Genomic DNA, 23720 nt, shown 5'->3' with positions numbered 1-23720 from the left:
GCTCCTAAAGGGACTTTGCAGGGGTTAAAGAACCCTCTGTGTGAAGAGCAGGGATGGGGAAGGAGGAGAGATGGAGAAATCTAGCCAGATTTCTCCCAGTCCCTCCCACCTCTTTCTGGGCTGGCCTCCTCAGGCTTTATCCTCCTTTCCCTTGGCCTCTATATCTCCCTTTGAAACTTCCTAGCCCAGAAAGCATGTTATTCTCACATCTGCAAGTCTCCTTTTACATAGACTAGGCTTTCTGTTGATTCCAAAGGTGCTTTTAAAATGCCCGAGAAATCAGAATTTTAGAAATGGTCAAGTTCTATCTTCAGGATGGAATGCTGAAGACAAGAGGTAAAGTGGCTTTGCCCAAGATTGTACACGCTGCTAACTCCTGTTCCATGATACCAGGATAGAGGTTGTCCTCAAAATTCAGGACCCAGGACTTGTCTTCCAGGCATGGTGGCTGGGATTACCCACTGTGTTTGACTTTCATTGGTCTTTGATCTCAAAATTCTTTTCTGGCTGTGGTCCTGGAACTCAACTCACAATCAAACCCCTGGCGTAGCAGTAGCCATAGCAGGAGCTGGGCGATTCTCACAGACACCCAGAACCAAGTCAGAGCTCCACCCGAGGGAGGGGCTGTGGGAGGTGCTGCCCACCTGTCTGCCTAGCCGGTCTTGCAGCTCTGTCTTCTCGGAGAGAGCCGCTCCATCAGAGAGTGGCTGTGTGTTGCATCCAGCGGGTCAAGGCTGAGGATGAGAAGACTCGCGGGGACCCAGAAGACCATGTCCTGCCTGAATGCCCGGCCTGAAGGCCTGAAGGCCCTGCCCTAACAGAACCTCAGAGGCATCCTGGTAAGAAAACTGCTGGCCCCTCTAGTACTTAGAGGGAGGAGAGGGAAGGAAATTAAGTCACAAACACTGCTGGGATTGAGAGGAGAGCACTGGATCTAGAATTCGCTGATCACCTACTCTGTATCAGGTCTCGCCACTGTCTGAAGAACTATTGATTACTCTCCCATTTTATAGTGGAGGGAAACTAAACCCCAGGGAGAAGTAAAACAATCTCAGAGTCAGGGGCAGAGTCAAGATTAGAGCTCCTCCTGTCTAACCCTAGAGCCCAAGATGCTCCTTCCTCTCTGTACTGCCAACTGGGCCCACACCGCACAACCTCACCTGTTGTGATTTTCTTAAGGCAGTTCCCATGGCAATAATGCTTTTCTCACCTCCACCTAATTTAGGCTCGACTGCTGCTTTCCAACAAATGATTCTGTCTATGCCAAAGTGAGAGAAGTCAGGGGAACTCTACCTGTGTGGGAAGGAGGCTAGAGCATGACATGTTTAGGGTTTACTGTCTACGTGATGGAGATTCTGGGAATGGGAGCAGCAGAAATGTGCACATACTGGAATTACTTCTGCTTCTCAGAGCCAGTCCAGAAAAAGCTGCCTTTTGCCATGTAGGTGCCCCTGAAGTCCTATGTCTGACCCTGTCATTCCTGAGGTGGTGGCAAAATGAGTGTACTCGAAAGGACACAACAATTATCTCACACCCTGGGTGGCAGCACAGGGCATCGGAGGAGTTTGAGCTTTGGGCCCTCATGGTCATAGTGGGATCATTGAAGTCCGCATAGAAGACACCAAAGGGAGAGGAGAATGATTTCTGCTCCCGTTTCTCAGATAGGAAAGCCCAGACTCTGAAAGGTTAAATGACTCAGATGTGTCAACCCAAAAAGCTCAAGCTTTTCTGCTAGTAGAGGAGGATCTAGCCTTCAGAGTAGTTCATAGGCTGCCCTTACTCAGGAGCCTCTGGAGACCTTCTGAGTAGGTCTGGTGGGAATGGGGAGCTGCTTCTGCAATCTCCAGGTCCCCTGTAGCTGTGGGGACAACCCTCAGGGCACTGTCCTCTAGTGGTTCAGTGCATGGCTCTATGAATGCCATTCCCAGTGTCCGTATCAGCACTGGTGGCAGGAAACTTCTTTCAGGCAGGCAGACACACAAATCATCACTTGATAGTTGGCTCCTCTGCCATGTGTGGTGAAGGCATCAGCGCAGTTGCAATGTGGAACATAGTGTGGATGCAGCACTCTATTTCAGAGGTGGGTTTGGTGTAAGAAGGACCAGAGTCAAGTGGAATCTGATTCACTTTGGTAGCTGGGGCCCTCTTCCTAGATGCAGTGCAAAGAAAAGGGGCCTGGAAGACTTGGATTCAAATCATGGCACTTAATTGCTATGTGGCCTTGGCTAAATCCCTTCACCAATCTGAGACTCTGGAAATTAACACCTACTAGACCCAATGGTCATGAGAATTAAATGTGATTAAGCACCAAGCACAGGACCTAGGGGGCATCTAGGGGGGAGGTTTCTTCTCTTTTCTTCCTTAATAAAACAAGACAGGTTCAGCAACCTCACCACAGCAAACAGGGTCACATGGGGTCATATGTTCAGGTCTGGTGTGGGCAAAGCTTTTCAGACACAAGATTCCTTGAAGCAGATTCAGAGGCCTTGGGCCCTAACATAGGGCTGGGCACAGGGAAACATGATTCAATAGGAGTCTTGGAGCTGAAGCTAGGTTGTTCTCCAACTTGCCTGATAAAATTCAATTTCCCATAGGAGGAGGAAGAATTTAGGAACATCCCAAAATAAGAATGAAGCTGATTCAGAACAGACTAGGAAGAAGTCACAGAAGGCCATGGGCTCGAGGGGAAAGACAGAGTATTGGTGAGCAAGCCTCCCTATCTTTGCCCAGCGTCTGGAGGGCCCCACCTTCTCTTGTTCACCTGGCAAATGCAAACACATTCTTCAGGAATCTGATGATATTCTCCAGGACCCCTGTCCTGGCACTGTCCCACCCTCCCCCAATGGAGATGACCACTTGCTTCCTTTGCACACCATATATCCCTTTGCTTCAGTTCCTGTTATAGGACAGTTACAGGGAACAGTGTCATTTCACTGCTTACACTCTCTCTCTCACTAGACGGGAACTCTGGTGATGCCTCACATCTGTCTGATTCCCAGAAGGAGTTTGTTAAGCCTTTGGAAAATTGAAAGAAGGGATGGAGGGCATGGGAGCCAGTCCATAGACCCTATTAAACTTGATACTGGGGACAGGGGAATGAACGGAGACTGGGAGGATGAACTAAAGGAAGAAGGTTTGAATATGATCATTGGTGGATTTATAATGTTGATTTATCAAAAGATGAGAAGGAAAGGGCTGAGATGGAGAAATATGACAGAGTGCAGAGTTCCAGGAGCTTACATATGTGCAAAGATGTTCACTACTGATTTTGTAACAGTAAAAAATGTGGAAATAAGTTAGTACCATACACAGGACATAGGTTATATAAATATTGGTATATTAATCTTATGAAATACCTTGAGCCATTAGAGAGAATGAAACATATCTTAGGAATTGGAAAGACGGCATTGGAAAAGAACATGTGTCATGGTGCCATGGTTAGAAGTGATGGGGTGAGCTTGCCTGGGTTCAGGTCTGTCCCTCACTGGCTAGACAACCTTGGGGCTGTTTCTTAGCCTCTTCAAGCCTCAGTTTTTTCATTTGTAAAATGAGGAGAATGGAAGTAATTACCTTGATGAGTTGTTGTAAGGGTTTCTGAGGTTCTTAGAGTACAAGCATGCATTAAGTATTTAATAAATGTATGCCATCATTATTAAGCAAAAAAGTAAATGTCAAAAAATGCATACTATCACCCCAATTTTACTTTTTAATTTTTTTCTTCATGCAGATAAACACGTATATAAATATACAATAATATATGCATAGGATCAACAACTGTTAAGAGACAAATGATTGTCTCTGAGGTATGAGACTAGAGAGAAGTGAGGGAGAGGCACTATTTTTACAGACTTTATTTTTTAAGGAAATTTTGGGCTTGCAGCAAAATGGAGTCCCCCACCCCACCCTATGCACAGCTTTTCCCACTATCACATCCCCCTCCAGAGTAGTATGTTTGTTAAACTAATGAACCTCCATCGACACATCATTGGGACTTACACTGTTAAATATACATTTCTAACTTGTTTTCATTTCTACAATGAGCATATATTTGTTTTCTAAGTAAAATTTTATTAGTTGATTAATGGCTAAATCACACCCTAAGTCCCAGAATGGCTAGACTCTTGAAAGTGGCCTGGTTCACAGAGACTGCTACAGAGGAAGGGATCCACCCTGGGACTGCCTGCCTAGGCACATGGCCTGAGGCGCACCCAAGAACCCCTACTCTGCTGTCACCAGCATAACAGGTCACAGGCTCACCTGCCTGGCTGCTGGCTACTCTCTCAGAGGAACATCTGACACTAGATCCCAAGCCTGAAAAGGCCAGGCCCCTGGGCCATGTCTTTCCTGACAGTCCTCACGCATACACGATGCTCACCCAACCAGCTGAACGGCTTCAGAGCATCCAGGGAGCAGGTCTGGGAGGTTGGGAGAACAGCCAATATCACGGGTGCGAGGCTGCCAGCCCTGGACTCAAAGTCTCCTCTGACATTCACTAGCACAGTGACCTTTCTGTGAGCTTCTGTTTCCTCATCACAATATGGGATTACCCTGCCCACTTCACAAAGGCACATGACAATAGAGTGAGAAGATCCGTGGGAAAGGATCTACTGTATTCCTTGGCACATGGAAAGTTCTTGGGAAGTTTGTTTGTTTATTATTGGGAAGTTTTCATTTCCTGTCTACATGACCTACTTAACAGTCCTGGGACTTTGTACAGATAATTCTTCTTGAGCACCTTCTTGCCACCATCCTGCAAAGAAGCTGTCACTTGCTAATCTCATTTAACCCTCTCCATGACACAATGATGTCATTAGCATTATCCCTCTTTGCCTGTGAGAGAACTTAGTTCTGAAAGATTCAGTAACTTTTTCCAGGTGTAGACTCACATCTTTCCCATTCTTGGCTTTTCTTTCACATCCCCAGCTAAGAAGGAACACACTGCCCTGGCCTGGCTTCTGAGAATGGTGGCTCCAAGGCCTCTGTCTCAAGAGGCAAGACTGGCACTCTCAGGAATTTGGCCTGAGGATAAATGGCATTGTCTGGATGAGTACATAGTTGGGGTGTCCTTGCTGGCATAGTCAGGATAAGGACAGGGAAAGGACAATTGGGGCCCTTCAAATATGCAGCCCGGGATGAACTGGCTGCATTTCTGGTGCTAGCGAGCCACTCTCTGAACAGGTGTCAGCCTTTATCTGGGTTGGATTTAAAATGTGATTCTTCAAAATGAAGCCATTCCTGGATGGCATGCAGGGAATAGGTGCTATAACTAAATGGTTGAAAGAGAATGCTCCCCATGCATTCTGAGAAAATGCTGATGACCCACAGGATGGAGCTGGGCTTAAGGAGGTGAGCCCTTTGGGTCACCTCTCCCACCTTGTTTCCCCAGGTGATTCCTACTTTGGTCTCTCTCTGCGTGAGTGCCTCATCAACATGAAATATAGTCTCTACTTGACCTTCATGTGTCTGAGTCTCTTCACTCCAAGGTGAGTTTGCTGCCTCACAATGACCTGGGTCTGAATTGTTTTTGCATATGTGCTCAAAATAGGAAGAGTGGCAGGTCCTCCTACTTTCCAACTGCAAGACAAAGCCTAGTCCATTCATCTCCCTGATATACCCAGACAACACAATTTCCTGCCATGTATTTTATTTGGAGAATGCAAGCTTCCAAAATGGTCATAGATGGATGAAACCCTTGTGTTTTTTTCTAAAGACACTTGAAGGGTTTCTCAAATTACCTCAACATTCTGATGTATGGCAAATGGGTAATAAAATGGAGCAGGATAGGGAGATGTTAACTCAGCAGCTTAAAATTAGAGATTTCTCTCTGGGCAAGTCACGGCTGGTACATGGGCACAACACTTATACATGCAAACAGAGCTCAAGTTTATGTGTATACGTGCTTATTCACACATAAATAAGCACGTGCACCAACATCCATTTTCTGTTCCAGGATATGTGTCCAGGGGAATCAGTTCAACATCGAGACCAGCAGAAGTGACAAGCTCTCCCTGCCTGGCTTTGAGAATCTCACAGCAGGATATAACAAATTTCTCAGGCCAAATTTTGGCGGTAGGTCATCCTTTTTGTCCAGGACATCGATCCCAAAGGACAAGAGCAGAGGCAATATGCAGAGGAGGGTTTCAGGAGATTCTAGTTGACTCCATTTTCTGGTCTGCAACCTGTTAAGGATTAGCAATGATGAATGAGGGCAGCCAGTGATTTTCACACTACTTTGGAGAACGTGCTTAGCCTCTCAACCTGCAGGATAAAGAAATCCTCTTCCCCACTGAAGAGGTTAGCAGAGTCTCTAACAACCTCTCACATACTATCTTCCTTCTGTCCCCATTTCTGTCATTATTTAAGGAACCTGCCAGGACCACACCACCTAGCCTTCCAGCTTTCAGCCTGGTCACTCAAGGCTAATCCCCAACTGGATGACCTGCCTGGGTCTTTGGCCTGCTCAATATACCTGCCTATGTCCCAGCCTCCTCAGCATAGAGTCCAGAGCCCTTTGCTACACCAGGCTTTCCCAGCCCAGCCTCTATCTGCCTGCCAGTCTTGCCTGCCCCAACCCCTCCCCCTCTCTGCCCTGCTATGAGTGTACCCCAAAGGCTCCCTGACCTCCTTGGCTTCCCCTGGTCTCCGTGCCTTTGCTAAGACTGTTTACCTGCTGGGACCGACTTCTTGCAACTTGACACCCTGGCAAAATGCCGATTTTTCATGCTTCACATCAAAGGCTTCCTCCTCTGAGAAGCCAGCCCCGTCCTGCAGGCCCCCATCTTTCATACTTTGTTTTGAACATACTTCCAAATCATAGCCATTACCTGGCAATACTACCATTGCCACTAGCTTCACATCTGTCTCAGCTTTAGGCTGCAGCCCCTTGAGGGAGTCTTGCTTTATTTACCTCACTAACCCCAGCAGCAGCTCAGCACTTGGCATATAGTGTGTTGTAAATTGGTATTTGTTAGCAGACTGAAGCAAGGAGGGAAGGCATGAGACCAATCACACACCTCGTCATTGGGTCTCCATCTCTCTGTTTATAAAATGGAGATTAGCCAAAGTGGTTGCTAACATATCCTTACCTAGAGCAGGAAGTGGTAGAAAGAGACTCGGAGTTGAACAAACCTCCATCTGGCTCCTGGCTCTACTGCTTGCCAAGCACCTTAGCTTTCTAAGCCCCCTTTCTGTAAAATGGGGATATATCTTCCACCTCACAGAGGGGGCTGATTGAGAGGAAGTGTGTGAACACGAAGCATGGTGCCTGCCACATTCATCAGGGTGCAGTCTATTCTAATCCCCTTTCCTTCCTGCTCCTCCCTTCACATGATAAAATTCTGTGGTCAAATCTAGGATTTGTGGGTTAGTCCAGGTCCTCTGAGGAGCAGACACCAAAAGGCAATTATCCATGCAAGAAATTTATTGGGGCAGTATCTACGACAGAACATGGGTGGGAAGAGAGAAAAGCTGACTGTGGGGGGAAGGAGAGAGGGATAGCAGGAAGGCTGAGTAGAGATGTCTTAGACTATGGTGCTGGTGCAGTTCTACACGTGTTTAGAGAGGCCCCCAGGGAGTCCTTGAGCCCAAGTTCCCATCAGAGGAGTCTCCCATCTCCATGCCTTCCACTAACAGTGTGCTTAGTATCCCCGCCACACTCTGTCACTGGTGGGGTGCAGCCTGAGGAAAGCATGGCCTAAGAGCAAGTGTGGTAAAAGATTTCAGAGCACAGCATCTGGGCCAATTACACCCACTCAGTTGGAGATCAGAGAGACCATTTTCATGGCCACACAATAAAGATTTAAGGTCCTTAAGTTAACAAACCTAGGCTTCAAGCTCTCCTGGTCTTCCCAGGCCCGGCTGAACACTACTGATAAGCATATGAGTCCATATACCCTGGTCAGGTCCAATTTCTCTGCTTCCCAAGCCCTAAACATTTAGGCCAGGATATTGCCTTTCTTGTTGCCTGCTCACAGGTCTACAAGAGGCAAGGTTCTGAGGCAAAGTTCCCATTCTGAACCTGGGGTGGACCCAAGGAGTGTGAGGCCCTGATCCACATGGGCTGAAAAGGGGGCAAGGAGTTCTTTGTCAAAAAGATGGGAAGGCACAAACCCCAACACCTTGGCAATCTGTCTCCTAAAGGAACCTACATTTATGTGGCAGCCTGGAGTTCTGTGCAGGGGAGATGTTTTCCGTAATGTCTGTCCACCTGGGTTCTAGGTCCCTGAGGTCCTTAAGAGACAAGTCCTCTATACGATTTTTCAGGGAATGAGGTAGACAGAGCACAGGTTTGTAAGCAGGCCCTCGGAACACTGTCCAGGAACTAGCTTTGACCTCTTTCCTAGGAGGAAGCTGCCCTCTGGTGGCACAGTTCACTTTTATAACTCAAGGGGAAGAAAGAAATTTCTGGTCCATAAAGAAGCCAACAGAAGCATGGCCCGCCTAACTAGCCAGAAACAAACAAACAGAAAGCGCAGTGGGATGGAACTTTCTTGTGTATTCTGTTTTTCATATTCCTCAGGGAGAGCATATAACACTGACCCACTGCTCACTGTGCTCCAGGCACTTAAAAATAGATCCTATAATCTTCCCAACCCAATCCTCAATAGTAGGCACTAGTAGCTCTCACACACAGGTGCAAAACTATAGCACAAAAAGCTTAAGCAGTTTGCTCAAGGTCACCCAGCTGTGAAGCGGTAGGCACGGGATTCAAACACTGTGACTCCAAGTTCCTTTTCTTAATTTCTGCCTTTTAGCACCATGCTCCTTCAGCACCTTCCAGGGTCTGTCCTCAAAGATCCCCCATTTTTCCACCAAGTATTAACACCAAGTACTAGCTGAATTAATTTCAATTGCATTCATTCTAAAACTCCATTTCCAGATTCCTGCCTGTATTTTATGCCTGGGTTTCCTTCTGTTAATGATTAGGTTGCTCTGTCTGATTCCTACCAGTTAGATGATTTTAAACTTCCTTTTGAGTTCCACCTCACCTCATCCTGGTTAATGCATTGTCACAGTCCCCTGAGGCACCCTACTTATTTATTGCAAGTGGAAGCTATTGCAGCTATTAACCTGGTGAGTAAATTTGTTCCTCTTCCAGAATTAGCTAGGATCATGGAGCTGATGGGGAAGGCAAATGCCATTTATTGAGCCTCTATTATTATGTGACAGACACAGTCCTGGGACTTTGTACAGATAATTCTTCTTGAGCACCTTCTTGCCACCATCCTGCAAAGAAGCTGTCACTTGCTAATCTCATTTAACCCTCTCCATGACACAATGATGTCATTAGCATTATGTGAGAGAACTTAGTTCTGAAAGATTCAGTAACTTTTTCCAGGTGTAGACTCACATCTTTCCCATTCTTGGCTTTTCTTTCATATCCCCAGCTAAGAAGGAACACACTGCCCTGGCCTGGCTTCTGAGAATGGTGGCTCCAAGGCCTCTGTCTCAGGAGGCAAGACTGGCACTCTCAGGAATTTGGCCTGAGGCCAAATATCTGTGATCCCCCAGATGACAGGGGGAAGGTTCTGGAATTCTAGATAGTTTAGGCTATCTGGGGAGTAAAGGAAGAGGAGGAAAGTGTCAGGAGGTGAGCAAGAGCTCAACCATGAGCAGTCTTGAATGCCATCTTGTGGTAAATTTACTTAGTTGAGGGGAGAAAAAAAAAGATATCTGTGCACAAATTCCCAAATCTCTTACTATATTTCTAAATGATTTGTCCCTTGCCCCTTGCAAGCACCATTGGAAAAATCCTCCAAGTAAGAAGTAGCAAATACCACTACATCCTTTAAAATATGCTCATGAGCATGGTGTGGTCTCTTTTACCCATTAAGCTATTTATATATTTGTGCATTTCTTATACAAAAATTTTTCATACTTTTTTTTCTCATTCCACACAATGGTTCCTCCTGACAAGGGAGGATAGAAATTTACCTTTTACTTTATGTACTTCTAGAGTGGTTTAAATTTTCCAATAGGTCAGTGTTACTTTCATATTTTCTAATTTTTAAAACACTGTGCTAATGTAGAATGTTTTTGTTTCTAAGTCCTTCTGGTTTTTTCTTAGGAGAACCAGTTCAGATAGCACTGACTATGGACATTGCAAGTATTTCTAGTATTTCAGAGAGTAACATGGTAAGTGTGGCCCTTTCCTCTTTACCTGAGGAGTCCTTCTTGTGTTTTATGGGGATATACTTTCTAGCTACTCAAAAACAGAATAGGGACTCACAGCCCCCTTGTACTTGAAATGACAGAAACTGGAGACCTATCCCAAAACTCAAGACAGTGGAAGATTCTTGTAAAACAGATCTTCTGAGTATCAGGAAGAAAGTGGATTCAAGGGCCAGGAAGGAAAAGATGAGGGAATGGGGCGGGTGCATTTGATGAGGAATAAAAACTGGGTAATGAATGAAAGCACAGTGGAGAAGCCTGAATATCAAGTGGACCCTCCCAGGGTGGAAGCTAAGCTAAGCTGATGAAAACTGGCAATCACATAAGTGCTTTCCACCATTCTCTCACTTAAGAGAACCCATTAAAGACAAAGTGACACTAAAGGCAGGTTGCCAAGGGGGCCTGCTGTGCATTCTGGGTAAATCCTGGACAACCTAAGCACTTAGCTCACCCAAAACTTCAACCACTCGGAGGGGCCTTTGGGTTAGAAGGCAAGCAAGTTAAGGTCCTGAACATGCTCCTCTGGGGCTCCCTTTTGGCAGTGAGAGTTCTGGTGGAGAATAAATAAGGTGCTTTGGTCTCATTGCTACACGCCCCTCCCCCAAGAATAAGACTTTATTCACCAATGTCTATTATAGTATGTACTCCTGACCTAAGTGCAGGTGGGAAGGGGAGTAAGACATCACCCCTTTCCTTCCATTTTCAGTCTTTCTCCCCTTCCCCCCATCCATTTCCACTGCCCTTCTTCCCCCTCAGGACTACACAGCCACCATATACCTCAGACAACGCTGGACGGACCAGCGGCTGGTGTTCGAAGGCAACAAGAGCTTTACTCTGGATGCACGCCTCGTGGAGTTCCTCTGGGTGCCGGATACATACATCGTGGAGTCCAAGAAGTCCTTCCTCCATGAAGTCACTGTGGGAAACAGGCTCATCCGTCTCTTCTCCAATGGCACAGTCCTGTATGCTCTCAGGTGATTGGGTACCTGCCACCTCAGGATGGGAGGGGAAATGGCTAGAAGAAAGGGTCGTTCTGACCACCCCTCAGATAAGGCTGAGGTCCCCCCTTCTCATGCTCCTGCCTTTCTAGACTCTTGTCCTTGTGATAGAAGAGCCCTCCCTCAGCTTAGTTTGGCTCAACTAGCAGCTACTGAATGCCTGCTCTGTACCAGGCCCTGCAGCAGACACTGAAAATACAGAGCTGAATGAGACACTGTCCTGAAGCAGATGGATAAGCCAAGGAAGACCAGAATCCCAGGGGCCTGAGGTAGGGAGGAAGTTAGAGGTTTGGGGGTGATGCTAGAGTATGCTTTCATGGAACTTTGAGCGGAGTCTTACTGAGTAAAAAAAAAAAAAAAAAAAAAAAAAAAAAAAAAAAAAAAGTTAGCAAGGGAATAAGAGAAATAGCAAGGGAGATAGAGAGGTAGGTCCACGTAAGGGATTTTCTTTTCATGAGCCTCAGTGGAGTTAGAGTTGTCCCAGAATGCATCTCTACTTGCCTGAATCATTTTTCTACACAGAAGCCAAGTGCAGTGCCTCAAAACCTCTGCCCTCTGTAGCCATGAGCTCCCCTCTGTCCCTTTCCCAAATCCCTGAGGCCAAAAGTTACTTCCACCCAGTTGTTCATCAACTGGCTGGTTGGCCAGAATAGGAAAGGTACTCCCAAGGTGCCACAAGAGGCAGCCCACAGGCAGAGGCTCATCACTGCCTATGCAAGGGATGTGCAAGGACTGAGCAAACCTTATGCTCCCAGTCCTTGGGGAGAAAGCCAGGAACCAATACTCGTGGGACTTATCTTAGATCCCAAGTAAGAGGCTGACATGAAACAGACTGAGCTATCCAATAAACTGAATTTTTGAATTGTTCATCTGGCATTCTTCAGCTACACTGAATTTTGCAAAAACCAGCCAAAACCCCAACCCTTCCTTCAAGAAACCAACCTACACCTCTCCCTTGCTTTCAACTCCAATCAACATTAATGTCTCCCTTCCTGTGTGTGAACATGTGTGTGTGTGTGTATGTGTCTGTCTATATTACGCACATGACACAGTCTATCCTGTCCAAGGATTATTGATAATGGTTAACTGCCTGGCTCTAGAATCAGACACTTTTGGGGGCAAGTCCCTATTCTTTCCCTGCTCTGTGACCTTAGGGAAATTGCTAGACTCTTTGAACCTTGGTTTCCTCAGCAGCAAAAGGAGAATAGAATTTCCTACCTCATAAAGCTATTGTAAAAATTCAAAGGGATAATGCATGTGAAGCACTTTGCCCTGGGACTGGCTTGGGGTAAATAATAGCTGTTGTCATTCTCTGTCTCCCTTAAATAAGTGTAGCTTCCTCAAGATAGGCACCATGCATGCATCCTTTCATTTTCCCCAAGAACCTAGCACACTGCTTAATAAATAAGGGTGTTTGATAAAAATATGTGACGCTGAAAAAAAAGGAAGATAAAGGTTGCCAATTGAAATCTCCACTGTGATGGCTTTACTGATGTTTAATTGAATGTCTCTGGGTGTTGATCCCCCAAGAGCCACAGTGCCTAGGACCTTCCAACATCCTTTACTTCCTCTGAGAATCCTGATCCCCTCCAGGAGACAGGGTCCCTGAGAACTGCTCAGCCAGGAGACCTGGGATCCAGCCCCAGCTCTGCAACTAAGGGCTGTGTGAGCTAAGGCACCCCCTGAGTCTGTTGTCAAATGGAGATAGTGGTGACAGTGTTCTCTGTTCTAGCTCCTCATAGGTTTGTCATGAAGATTAAATTCTAAAACTGGATGCAAAAGCATCTCAAGCCAATAAGTGATTCTCTTCTGTGATATTGCTGCAAGTTTGCCTCTTCATTGCCAACATTCTAGCTTCCTCCATTCTGTACTCCAGCTTTTACCACATCTCAAAGGTGTTACTTAGCACAGAAAACCTCAGGAATGTTTTGAGTGTAGGCTGCAAGTCACACATTCACTGTAAGTCAAGGTGAAAGTCCTCCTGGAGTGGCCCTTAAAAGGGAATGTATACTTTCCCTCATAACACTCTTTTTGAACCCATTTTTCATTTCTTAGAATCACAACGACTGTTGCGTGTAATATGGACCTGTCTAAATACCCCATGGACACACAGACATGCAAGTTGCAACTGGAAAGCTGTGAGTATATATCCTGCAGGCCCCTGAGATGATTTCCCTGGGTGACTTACATCAGTGTATTCATGAAGAGAGACCTATATAGAGCAGCCTTTTTTTCCTTGGTCCTGATTCCAATTGATTCAGGCCTTCTGAGCGTTTGTCCAGAGAGACTTAGAGACCTCTCAAGGACAAATCTTCCAACATTACATCATTTGGGGAGGACCATTGTGAATGAGCACTAAATATTTCTACCTAAGAATAGATAGAACGGTGAAGGAAATGGGAGTCGATAGGACCAGGAGTGGGACTCAGAATCTGAGAAGGCACAGAAGCCAGAAAGAACACAGCAGAGGTTAAAAATGGTAAATAGCAATCATTGACATTCATTGCACTACTGCTTCCAACTTTGAAAAGCAGTTGTTAGGTTTATGTATAGCCTAACACATCATTGTGGGCATCTAAACTGCAGTCTGAGGACTTATGATGAAGAATGAGCATTTTTTCTAACTTGATATGTATCAGATGGCATTGCTGAGTAATCTCCATTGTTCTGAAGTGCCCACCAAACTTGGGAAAGTGGTTCCTGTGACAGGTGTCCTGGGGAAACAATGCTTCAGATAGGAGTCATTAAGGCATCAAGGGATGGCCTGTGTGAAGAGGAAAAAACCATAGTCAAGCACTGGAGATCAGTGGACACTTCTGACATGAGGACACAAGTGGTCAACATCCAAGAAGCACAAGCATTATGAGGCAGCAGTCATTTTTCAGGGGTAGACATTTAATTAAAGACTCAGGCAGATTAATTACTCTATTGATTAAATGCATGCAAACCCTCCTTCAAGCAATACAGCTATTTGGGGCAGAATAAAACTTGAAGTTATCAAAAACAGAACTCATTTTCAGCCCCACATGGAAAAAGTAATTGCCCTCCATGTGTGGCTCTGCTCATCTCAAATCCCAGGAGCGAGATTCTCCTGGAAACTTCAGCACTTGGCTTGTACGAATACCATCCCCAGTGAGCAGAGGAAGCTTTCACTGAGTGTTTATTAGCAGTTATTTGGGTACAGAAACCTCACCAAGGGTTTTTTTTTTCCTGAACACCATCCCTAGGAAAGAATTGCTAGCATCCCACAAGAGCAGTGATAATGTAATGATTACGAGCATTTAATAGTTGTAAAAGTAAAGTGTCCAAGTAGAAGCTTGTACATTCACTTGTTTAGATTTTTTTTTTAATTTCTTTGGGATCCTAGACCTATTTGGACAGCTAGATTGAACAGTAGATTTTAGGGTGCTTCTGAGAGAAAGCCCATAGAAAATTTTTACCTGGAAGTCCCCTAAGAGCTCATGACTACTTCTCGGCCCTATGGAGGGAAGATAGCCACTGTTAAACAGTGCATACCGCAAGACTTAAAATATTAGGCCCAACACTGAGCCTCATCTCCCAGTAGCCTGAGGAAATGAAGGCAATACAGTCCAATGTTTAAGACCACAGGTTCTGGGATCACTGTGTTTCCCTGTCACTAGCTGCAGTTTTGGGTGACTAGCACTAGCCTCTCCAGACCCCACTTTCCTCATCAGTGAAGGAGGAAAAGTAATAGTCTCTGACTCAGAGTTATTTTTTAACAGCTTTACTGAGGTAAAATGTACGTACCTTAAAATTCAGCCCTTTCAAGTATATAATTCAAAGATTTTTAGTAAACCTGCCAGGTAGTACAACATTGCCACATTTCATCATTAGAACTTTTTCCACCAGGGCACCTGGGTGGCTCACTGTTTGAGCCTCTGCCTTCGGCTCAAGGCATGATCCCAGGATCCTGGGATCGAGTCCCACATCAGGCTCCCCACAGGGAGCCTACTTCTCCCTCTGCCTATGTCTCTGCCTCTCTCTGTGTCTCTCATGAATAAATAAAATCTTAAAAAAAAAAAAGAATTTTTCCACCAATCAAAAAGATCCCTTGTGCCCATTTACAGTGTCTCCTGTTCCCACCACCAGCCCACAGGCAACTACTAATCCACTCTCTATGAATTTGCTTTCTTTGGATATTTTATTGGAACAATAATCAATACAACATGTAGTCTTTTGTATCTGGCTTCCTTTACTTAGCATGTTTTTGAGGCTCATACATGTTAGAGCATGTATCAGCACTTTGTTCCTTTTTATTCCTTTACTCTTCATTATTCCATATGAAAGAGTACAAGTAGTACAAATCCCTTTGGCTTGTTTCCACCCTGTAGTTACTAAGAATAATGCAACTGTGTACAAGTTTTTTGTGGACCTGATTTGACTTCTCTTGGGCAGATACTTAGGAGTGGAATGCTGGATCAAATGGTAAATTTATGTTTCAGTTTTCAAAAAGTTGCCAAACTGTTTTCCAAAGTGGTTGCACCATTTGACATTTGCACTGGCGATGTCCCATCTTCTCCACGTTCTCATCATTGATTATTGTGTCTTTTTCATCACAGCCACTCTAATGGGTGTGAAGTGGTAGCTTACTGTGATTTTGCCGTGCTTATCCCTAAGATGCCCTTAATGATGTCAGGTGTCTTTTCATGTGCTCATTGAACACTTATCTATTTTCTCAAAGAGATATTTTGAGGATTAAATGAGATGACAATATTATAAAGCACTTAGAAATGTAATTGCTCACTAAGTGATAGCCATTATTATCACCATTATCACCCATGGGCTTTGGGTTTAGACTTTCCAGATGTATAATCCTGACTTTGTTTTTAACTTGCCTTGCTATCTGAGTAAGTTATGTAATCTCTCTGAATCTGAGAATTTTCATGTTTCAAATGGGTGAAACATTACAGTTCCTCCATTCTAAGGCACAGCATCTATTGAATAAAATTTTAGGGAAAAAAAGTAAGCTCTACTTTATATGTATGTATGTATGTATGTATCAACTCTAAGATCCATCCCAATTTCAAAAACTATAAAGAAAAAAATTTTTAGTGAAGAAATATAGAAATGGCTGTCTTGCAAGTTTATGAGAACATTAGAGATGTAGTGTATAAAAGACTTACCATAAATGTTTCATAAAAGGTAGCTATTATTATTATTATGAACTATATTAGTAAAACCACTTTGAGATTTATCAAATGCTTATGTTAACAGACATCAATAAAGGGGCTAGCTGCAGGTTTTTGTTTTGCATTTAAGTCAATATGGAAATTTGAACAGGCCAATGGTAAAGTCGCTGAAAACACCGTTAGAACTGCTAGTCTGTCCTGAAAGGCACTATGGAGCATAGAGCTATGTATGCCCACAGATATGAGTTCAATAAATACCATTTAAATAATGAGGGCAGCTACTTCTAGAGGCCCGTAACCTATCAAGTCTATGTAATGCTTAGCAAAGAACTGATTTTTGATTGATGGCAAACAGCCCTAGCAGGTCATCCTATTCTGAGGAGACACTGCAGTGCCCATGAGAAATCATGCCAAGTTTTGCATGGCATCATCCTTGGACTTAGCACCATCAAGACAGAGACCCTGCTGCCCTTATATTGGAGTAATTTCTGGACCAGTTCAATCTGCTACCTTCTTGCACTGACCAAGGCACTGTTTTCCTTGTCAGGGGGCTATGATGGAAATGATGTGGAGTTCAGCTGGCTGAGAGGGAATGACTCTGTGCGTGGGCTGGAAAACCTGCGGCTTGCTCAGTACACCATACAACGGTATTTCACCTTGGTCACCAGATCGCAACAGGAAACAGGTGACTTGTGAGACGCATTGCTCAAAAGCAAAGTAACTAGGTTGCATTCTGAGTCAGAATTAGCATCTCTTCTCCATTTTATCTCTTTGGGGCCCAGAAACCCCTCCACAGTGTGGTAGGGCAGGAGGATTTGGGCCTTGCACTATTATCTGCTTCACATTCAATACTGAAATGACCCCCAAAGGGCTCGCAGTCTAATGAAGTAGACATCAAGGAAACCAGCAGGTATAATGTTGCAGGAATACTATGACAGAGAAAAGCATAAGAAAGGGATCATAGGTGGGGGTATCAGGACCCCTATACATCCCATTCTATACAACAGTAATTTCTTTCATTCAAACTATAGTGACAGTTCATGGTTAACTAGGTTTTGGTGAATAACAGATAACTTAATGTGAATATATCTAAATTAAACATCCCATATTGAAAGCACTCTGCCATGTGAGGAGACATGATTTCCTATCAATTATTTACCCTATCAGGAAATTATACACGACTGGTCTTGCAATTTGAGCTTCGGAGGAATGTCCTGTATTTCATTCTGGAAACCTATGTTCCTTCTACTTTCCTGGTGGTGTTATCCTGGGTTTCGTTTTGGATTTCCCTTGATTCAGTTCCTGCAAGAACCTGTATTGGTAAGCAGCTCCAACAGGAGATTTCTTTTTTTTTTTTTTTTTCAACAGGAGATTTCTAATAACTAGAGTTACAGGTCTTTTTTTGTTTCTTTTTACCTTCTACCAGTTTTTTTTTTTTTTTTTTTTTTTTACTAATATTCAGAGGGCAGTTCCAGGAGTTGGTTTCTTGAGAAATCTTTTGCAGGGAGAGAGAGACAGAGACAGAGACCGAGAGAGATGTAGTGCCTTTTTAAACATATTTTACAATTATAAGAGAGAATTGTGATTGGATGGTCTATTGCCAATTATTTTGTATATTGAGCACCTCCCTCCAATGGGAAGACAGAAGGTGAAACATTTAGAAAACCATATCACTCATATTCATTCAAAATGGACAAATCGATCCTGTTCTAGAAGATCACAGATTTTTCAAAACGAAAAAGTCCCATTTCTGAGTTCTGTCCCCTTTGCCAGCTCCTGAATGGTGAGTCTGCCAGGTAAGGGTGAAAGGTGCACTAGCCACAGATGTGAGAACATTGCCTACTTGTTTTCCAGGAGTGACCACTGTATTATCAATGACAACATTGATGATCGGGTCCCGCACCTCTCTTCCCAATACCAACTGTTTCATAAAGGCCATCGATGTGTACCTGGGGATCTGCTTTAGCTTCGTGTTTGGGGCCCTATTGGAATATGCAGTTGCCCACTACAGCTCCTTACAGCAGATGGCAGCCAAAGATAGGGTAAGAATTTTGAGGGCCCTATATATAATTCATCACTTGCCATGTGCTGGTCTGTAGAGATGACCCAGACTGGTTCCTGTCCCCCAGGGATTCACTTTGCTCCAGCGACTCTCATCCTTGTCTAGGTGAGGGCATCTGGAAGTCATGGAACCTTTTGAAAAAGACTGCTCTTCTCATCAAGTACAATGGGTTATTAACATGTTTAATTTGCTAGCAGAAAATAACTGTTGCCTGTATGCCACATGAAATCACAACCACAGGAACAAGTATCCATGAAAAACCCAGTATCAAACCAAATGTGATCAGCTGCTTACAAGTTTCAGATTAATACGTATTTACTATTTAATTCTTTTGTTGCACTCTTATTTTCTTAAATTATACAAATAACAGTTTGGTGGAAAATGTATGGAAAAAATTAAATTGCAGCAAATTTCTCAATTAGCATATCTTTCTGCTAAGATAATGGGAAAGACTGCCATTATCTGAGTTAGCAGTGAAACACTGTGGTCCAGCTCTCAGAATAATAATAATCATTATTATCAATTAAACATTTATATGCACCAGACTTAATCACAAGCCTTTTGCAAATATCATTTAAAATACTCATAACAACCCAGTAAGGCTATCTCCATTTTTATAGTTGTGGAATCTGAGGTACAAGAAGGGTAAGTGACTTATCCCACGGGATGTAGGTAAAGAGGTAGAGCTAGGATTTGAACCTAAATCTGCTTAGCTCCAAAACCTGACCCTTATCTGCTATTCTCACTTACAGTGGGCAATGGCCATGTTCCTAACTATTGTCCTCTACAGGCCCATGAAACCCTTGGATTCTTTGGAAGCCCAGTTTGATAAACACTGGTATACCAAAGCTCATGCTAACAAGCAAGAAACTGATAGGGATCAGCACAGAAGTGATGCCCATCTTTAGCAAAGTGCCAGGACCACACAGGGTCTAATGGTGAGGAAATTAATCAGAATAGCCCAGAGACCCAGTTGCCCATTCCTTTGCATTTAACTAACGTGAACAATGTTTCATACAGTCATATTCCCCAGTACCAAACGCAAATAATCCTATCTGCTAGCCAAAGAAGAATATGAATTTCATTTATTTTACTCCTTTATAGGCTTCCTTAAGAGGACAATGGTTAATTACAAAAAAAAAAAAAAAATCTGGATTTAGTAGACTGGCAAAAAGGGATTGGAGAACTATTAAAATCCTTCACCAAGTCACTAGAAAGCCCTTATTTTACTTTGTGTATAATAATAGCTTCACTACAGAGTACTTGCTATGTGCTAAACATCTTCTTTAGTTCACCCAACAGTTTATTAGATGGCTACCACTGTTATCCCAAATTTACTATTGAGGAATCTGCCACTCAAAGAAGTGAGATAGCTCACCTAAGCCCTCATAGCTAGTAAGTAGCCTGGCCAAGGATCCAACTTTGCTCTCTCTGACTTCACTACACTTCCTACGTGCCGTGCCATTCTAGGCATGTTGGAAAATGACACCTCCCTGGAATTGTAGGGAGCGTCACTATTTCTGTTTGTGTGGCAGAGACTTTTAGACACTGCAGATTCCTATTATCTCTCATAATCAATTAATCTCTCCTCACTAGAATGGAATTCATCAAACACCTACTAAATGCTTTCCACAATTTATACCATTTAATCTTACACAATTTATACCCTCTCGTGAGGTAGGCATTAATATCATCACCATTTTGCAGGCAAAGAAACTAAGTTTTAAAGGAATTAAAGGTGACTAAAATTTCACAATAGCAAGAGGCAGAATGGAATTCAAACCCAGGCCAGCTAACTTCAAAGCCTGAGCATTTAGCAAACAGCTCTGCATATCAATAGTAGGCAATGGTTATTCTTCACAGTATACAAGCTGTTGACCCAGGGATAGATGCCCGTAAGCAGGATAACATGACTGCCAAGTCTGGCTCACTGGCCAGATTCTGAGGCATTCCATGCCACTTTCTATTAAACCTAATTATTCAATACTTAGGCTTCTAAGTACATAAATACCTACTTATTTATTTTGCTTAGTCAAGTCCTTCAAGTTAACTGTGTTCTCTATGACCTAGGGGACGTCAAAAGAAGTGGAAGAAGTCAATATTACTAACATCATCAACAGTTCCATCTCTAGCTTTAAGCGGAAAATCAGCTTTGCCAGCATTGAAATTTCTGGTGATAATGTCGACTATAGTGACTTGACAATGAAAACCAGTGACAAGTTCAAGCTTGTTTTCCGAGATAAGATGGGCAGGATTGTTGATTATTTCACAATTCAAAACCCCAGTAATGTTGATCGATATTCCAAATTACTATTTCCTTTAATTTTTATGCTAGCCAATGTATTTTACTGGGCATACTACATGTATTTTTGAGGGTACATTGAATTGTTGCATGTCATGGTTCTTTGACAGAACAAGGTAATGGTGTAAATGGTATTCTAAGCCAAGTGTGTGCACTAATAGTGCTACAAGTGACTAAAATAACATTTGAGCATTTCTTCTCAAAGAATATTCCCCCAACCATTATTTAAGCTGAGTAGAAGTCCCAGCATTACAGAGTCTTGTAATAGAAACATCAACTCATTCCTTTTTATCTTTACCAAAGACGTCCCCATGGAGCCTAAGATTACAAACCTACTCAGGGTTGCCTATTTGCTCAGTGGCTCCCTGGTCTGCATTTACCTCATATAAAAAATGAGAAGGAAACTATTATATGTATTGAGTAACCCTCAAGTGTCAGTGGTTGTTTCTAAATTAATCATACATGCTATTTACTAAATCTCTACAGTGCTTATAAAATGCATTGTTACCTATTTAGGGAGTAACATTTTCTAGTTTTTGTTTTTGATTAAAATAAAATGTGGGCCTAAGTCAATTCACTGGAAGTCACTGCACTAACTCAATACTAAGATGAGTTTTTATTACAGTATTTGATACCACAGCAGAATTGTCCCCAAATTCCAATAAGTTCTGCCATTGAAAAATCAAATGTAAATGAAGGAAACATTAATGGATCAATAATCTCAAACATAAATTTGTTTCAAAGATATGATGCATTTCCCTATATCTGAACTGAAAGGGCTCTGGAGCTTTATTCCCCCATTTATATGTCTTATCATTTTACTATTATATGTACACCAGTCCTCAATAATGCGAAAGCCCATTCCCCCTACCAGGGACGGAATTGGAAGATTTTTCTAAAAACTTAGTCTAAGGCGTCTTACTTTGAACTGTTGCCATCAATACTTGAAGAACTGAGTCCGTTTCTATCTGCTTCTCTGACACTGAGCACCACTTTCTCAGCAGCAGATCTCCTGCATCTTTCCAAGAGGAGCTCTTATTGTTATGCTCTAGTGACCAGGAATGATGCTTATTAGATCATGAAGTACATTACCCAGAAACAAGTAGCTTAGAACAAGTAAGCTTGGCCTTGCTCAGAACCCTGATCCTTCCAGCTGGATTACTTTGACTTTCTTATCCTGCATGAGTAGGAGAATGTTGGCCCTGAGTCCTGAACTTTCTAAGTAACAATGGGACTTGTTCCAGAACTTAAATGCAGGCTGCTGATGAGCTACCTTTTTCAAGTCCAGCCATTCTCACCCTAACACAAGAAACACATTATGTGCATCCTTGCTCTTTGGTCAAGCTCAGCCAACAGCATTGTAAGTGGAGATTTGCCAGCATGTCATGATAAAGGCTTCAGTTCAGTCTCAATCTCCATAAAAGGAATCTTGCCATCTTTAATTCTTTAGCTTCCTTTTCTAATAATTGTATGGCTATATCTTTTCTTTCAGAAGCAAACTATGGGTTCTCTTTTCTACAGCCCTCTGTACCATAGACTCTCATTCTTTTTCTCTTTTTGATAATTCTCACAATTCAGTGTGTATGAGTGTAATCACTTGAGCTTTCAACAAAATGTTTCTAATGGGATGAGGGAATTAAAAGTGGTGGAATGTGGTTGTATGGTTCAATCATATTTGTGATTTTTTTCAAGTTTTGAAATATCTGCTCTAAAACCCTGTTTAAGCATTACATATTTTTTAGAAAGCTGTAAAGGTGTGAAACTGTGAAATAAACATACCATATTAGCTACCCACCAAATCAAGTGGTCATCTGTAGAATGACTAGTGTAAGATTTCATTTGGAAAAGGTATACATCATAGTGCGGACTCAATGGGCTCACAGTCTTACATCTTCATGTTCCCCCCACTAGAGACAGTACACATTTTCATTCAAACACACACACCTACTATTTCCTGCCAAGGAAGATAAGCACTGAGGCACAATCTCTTTCTTTGAGATCACGGCACCGCAACACTTGCCTTGCAGTTAAACAACTGGGCCTGCTGCTATTGAAAGATCAAATTCCCTGAAAATGTCACAGATTCCCTTCTAAGCCTTCTTCATTGTTTGGAATTAACTTCTGTTTTTATTTAATGATATTTTTAAAGTTTGAGAATATACTTTGGGGAAAATTCTTGCATTTTGTATCACTCTGACATTTATGTAGGCTACAACATCAGAGTTCTCAGTAAAAACTCCTAAAATTTTAGATCTGTTCCATGTATCCAACCTACCCAGATTGGTCCTAGAACTCACTTCATTCAAAATATTTCTTGGGTGAAAATTCAAAGACTAACCTCACCAAATTTCCAAAGACATGAAACTATGTAGATTTAAGAATATTCTAAGTCATAGAAATATGATTTTTGATTCCTTTGATGTTGGGAATATCAATATTCTCAATATATGAAATCACATATATGTATATTATATTAAATAATATTCATTAAATATATATATTAAACATTCAATAACAAATTACAGAGGGTTAATTTCCAATGAAAGATAGGGACAAATGGAGAAATGAGCATAGCAGAGAGGAGCTAGAGATTACAATAGACCATAAGTTGAAAACAAACACAGAGGGGTACCATTAGGAGAAAAAGTATAGTAGGGGCTTTCAGTGCCAGGAACATTTAGGGACAATCTGAAATTAGGGACAGTTAGTCAGCCAGGATTGAAATGTGGTCCTTCCTCGATGCCATACATTACTATTACACATACAGAGCATTCTTCTCAGCTTCTGGCCCATAGTTAATTTTGATTAGTCCATAATACATTCACTACCAAAGATCCTTGCTTCTTAATATACATTTTTAAAATAGAGTCATATTAGACAGGGAATTATACCCCAATATATATGGTCAATGTATTTTATGCATTACACCAATGACTTTATTTTTTTTTTACACCAATGACTTTAAAGGAGAGAACATTTGATCACTTGTTTCATGTTTTTTGAATAATTAAATATGCAATATAATTTTCAATAGATTT

At 42.7% G+C, this 23720-nt stretch overlaps 1 protein-coding gene across 3 annotated transcripts; it reads left to right on the top strand.

The window, feature by feature from the left end:
• The first annotated feature begins 458 nt into the window (after nucleotides 1–458).
• On the top strand, nucleotides 459–22481 carry GABRP (gamma-aminobutyric acid type A receptor subunit pi). 3 transcript variants are annotated; one of them, XM_038534776.1, is made up of 11 exons: nucleotides 466–839; nucleotides 2595–2702; nucleotides 5387–5483; nucleotides 5951–6069; nucleotides 10067–10134; nucleotides 10927–11144; nucleotides 13224–13306; nucleotides 16866–17003; nucleotides 17486–17638; nucleotides 18173–18360; nucleotides 20451–22481. In XM_038534776.1, the coding sequence occupies exons 2-11, from the start codon at nucleotides 2630–2632 to the stop codon at nucleotides 20751–20753; spliced, it is 1440 nt and encodes a 479-aa protein (XP_038390704.1). In that variant the 5' UTR covers nucleotides 466–839; nucleotides 2595–2629; the 3' UTR covers nucleotides 20754–22481. The 3 variants fall into 3 exon arrangements, with proteins under 3 accessions (XP_038390706.1, XP_038390704.1, XP_038390705.1); XM_038534778.1 differs by lacking the exon at nucleotides 18173–18360 and having other exon boundaries at nucleotides 459–839; nucleotides 20451–20636; XM_038534777.1 differs by lacking the exon at nucleotides 2595–2702 and having other exon boundaries at nucleotides 468–839.
• The last annotated feature ends 1239 nt before the right edge of the window (nucleotides 22482–23720 follow it).

This window comes from Canis lupus, chromosome 4, assembly GCF_011100685.1.
Source record: "Canis lupus familiaris isolate Mischka breed German Shepherd chromosome 4, alternate assembly UU_Cfam_GSD_1.0, whole genome shotgun sequence".
NCBI lineage: Eukaryota > Metazoa > Chordata > Mammalia > Carnivora > Canidae > Canis > Canis lupus.
Note: the sequence above shows the minus strand (reverse complement) of the source record. Positions and strands in the feature narration are given on the sequence as shown.

Coding starts and splice junctions, on each gene's coding strand:
- GABRP (XM_038534776.1), top strand. CDS start 2,630: ATGAAGCTGATTCAGAACAGACTAGGAAGAAGTCACAGAAGGCCATGG. Junction 11,145..13,223: donor ACAGTCCTGTATGCTCTCAG/GTGATTGGGTAC, acceptor TTCATTTCTTAG/AATCACAACGACTGTTGCGT. Junction 17,004..17,485: donor CAGATCGCAACAGGAAACAG/GTGACTTGTGAG, acceptor TTACCCTATCAG/GAAATTATACACGACTGGTC.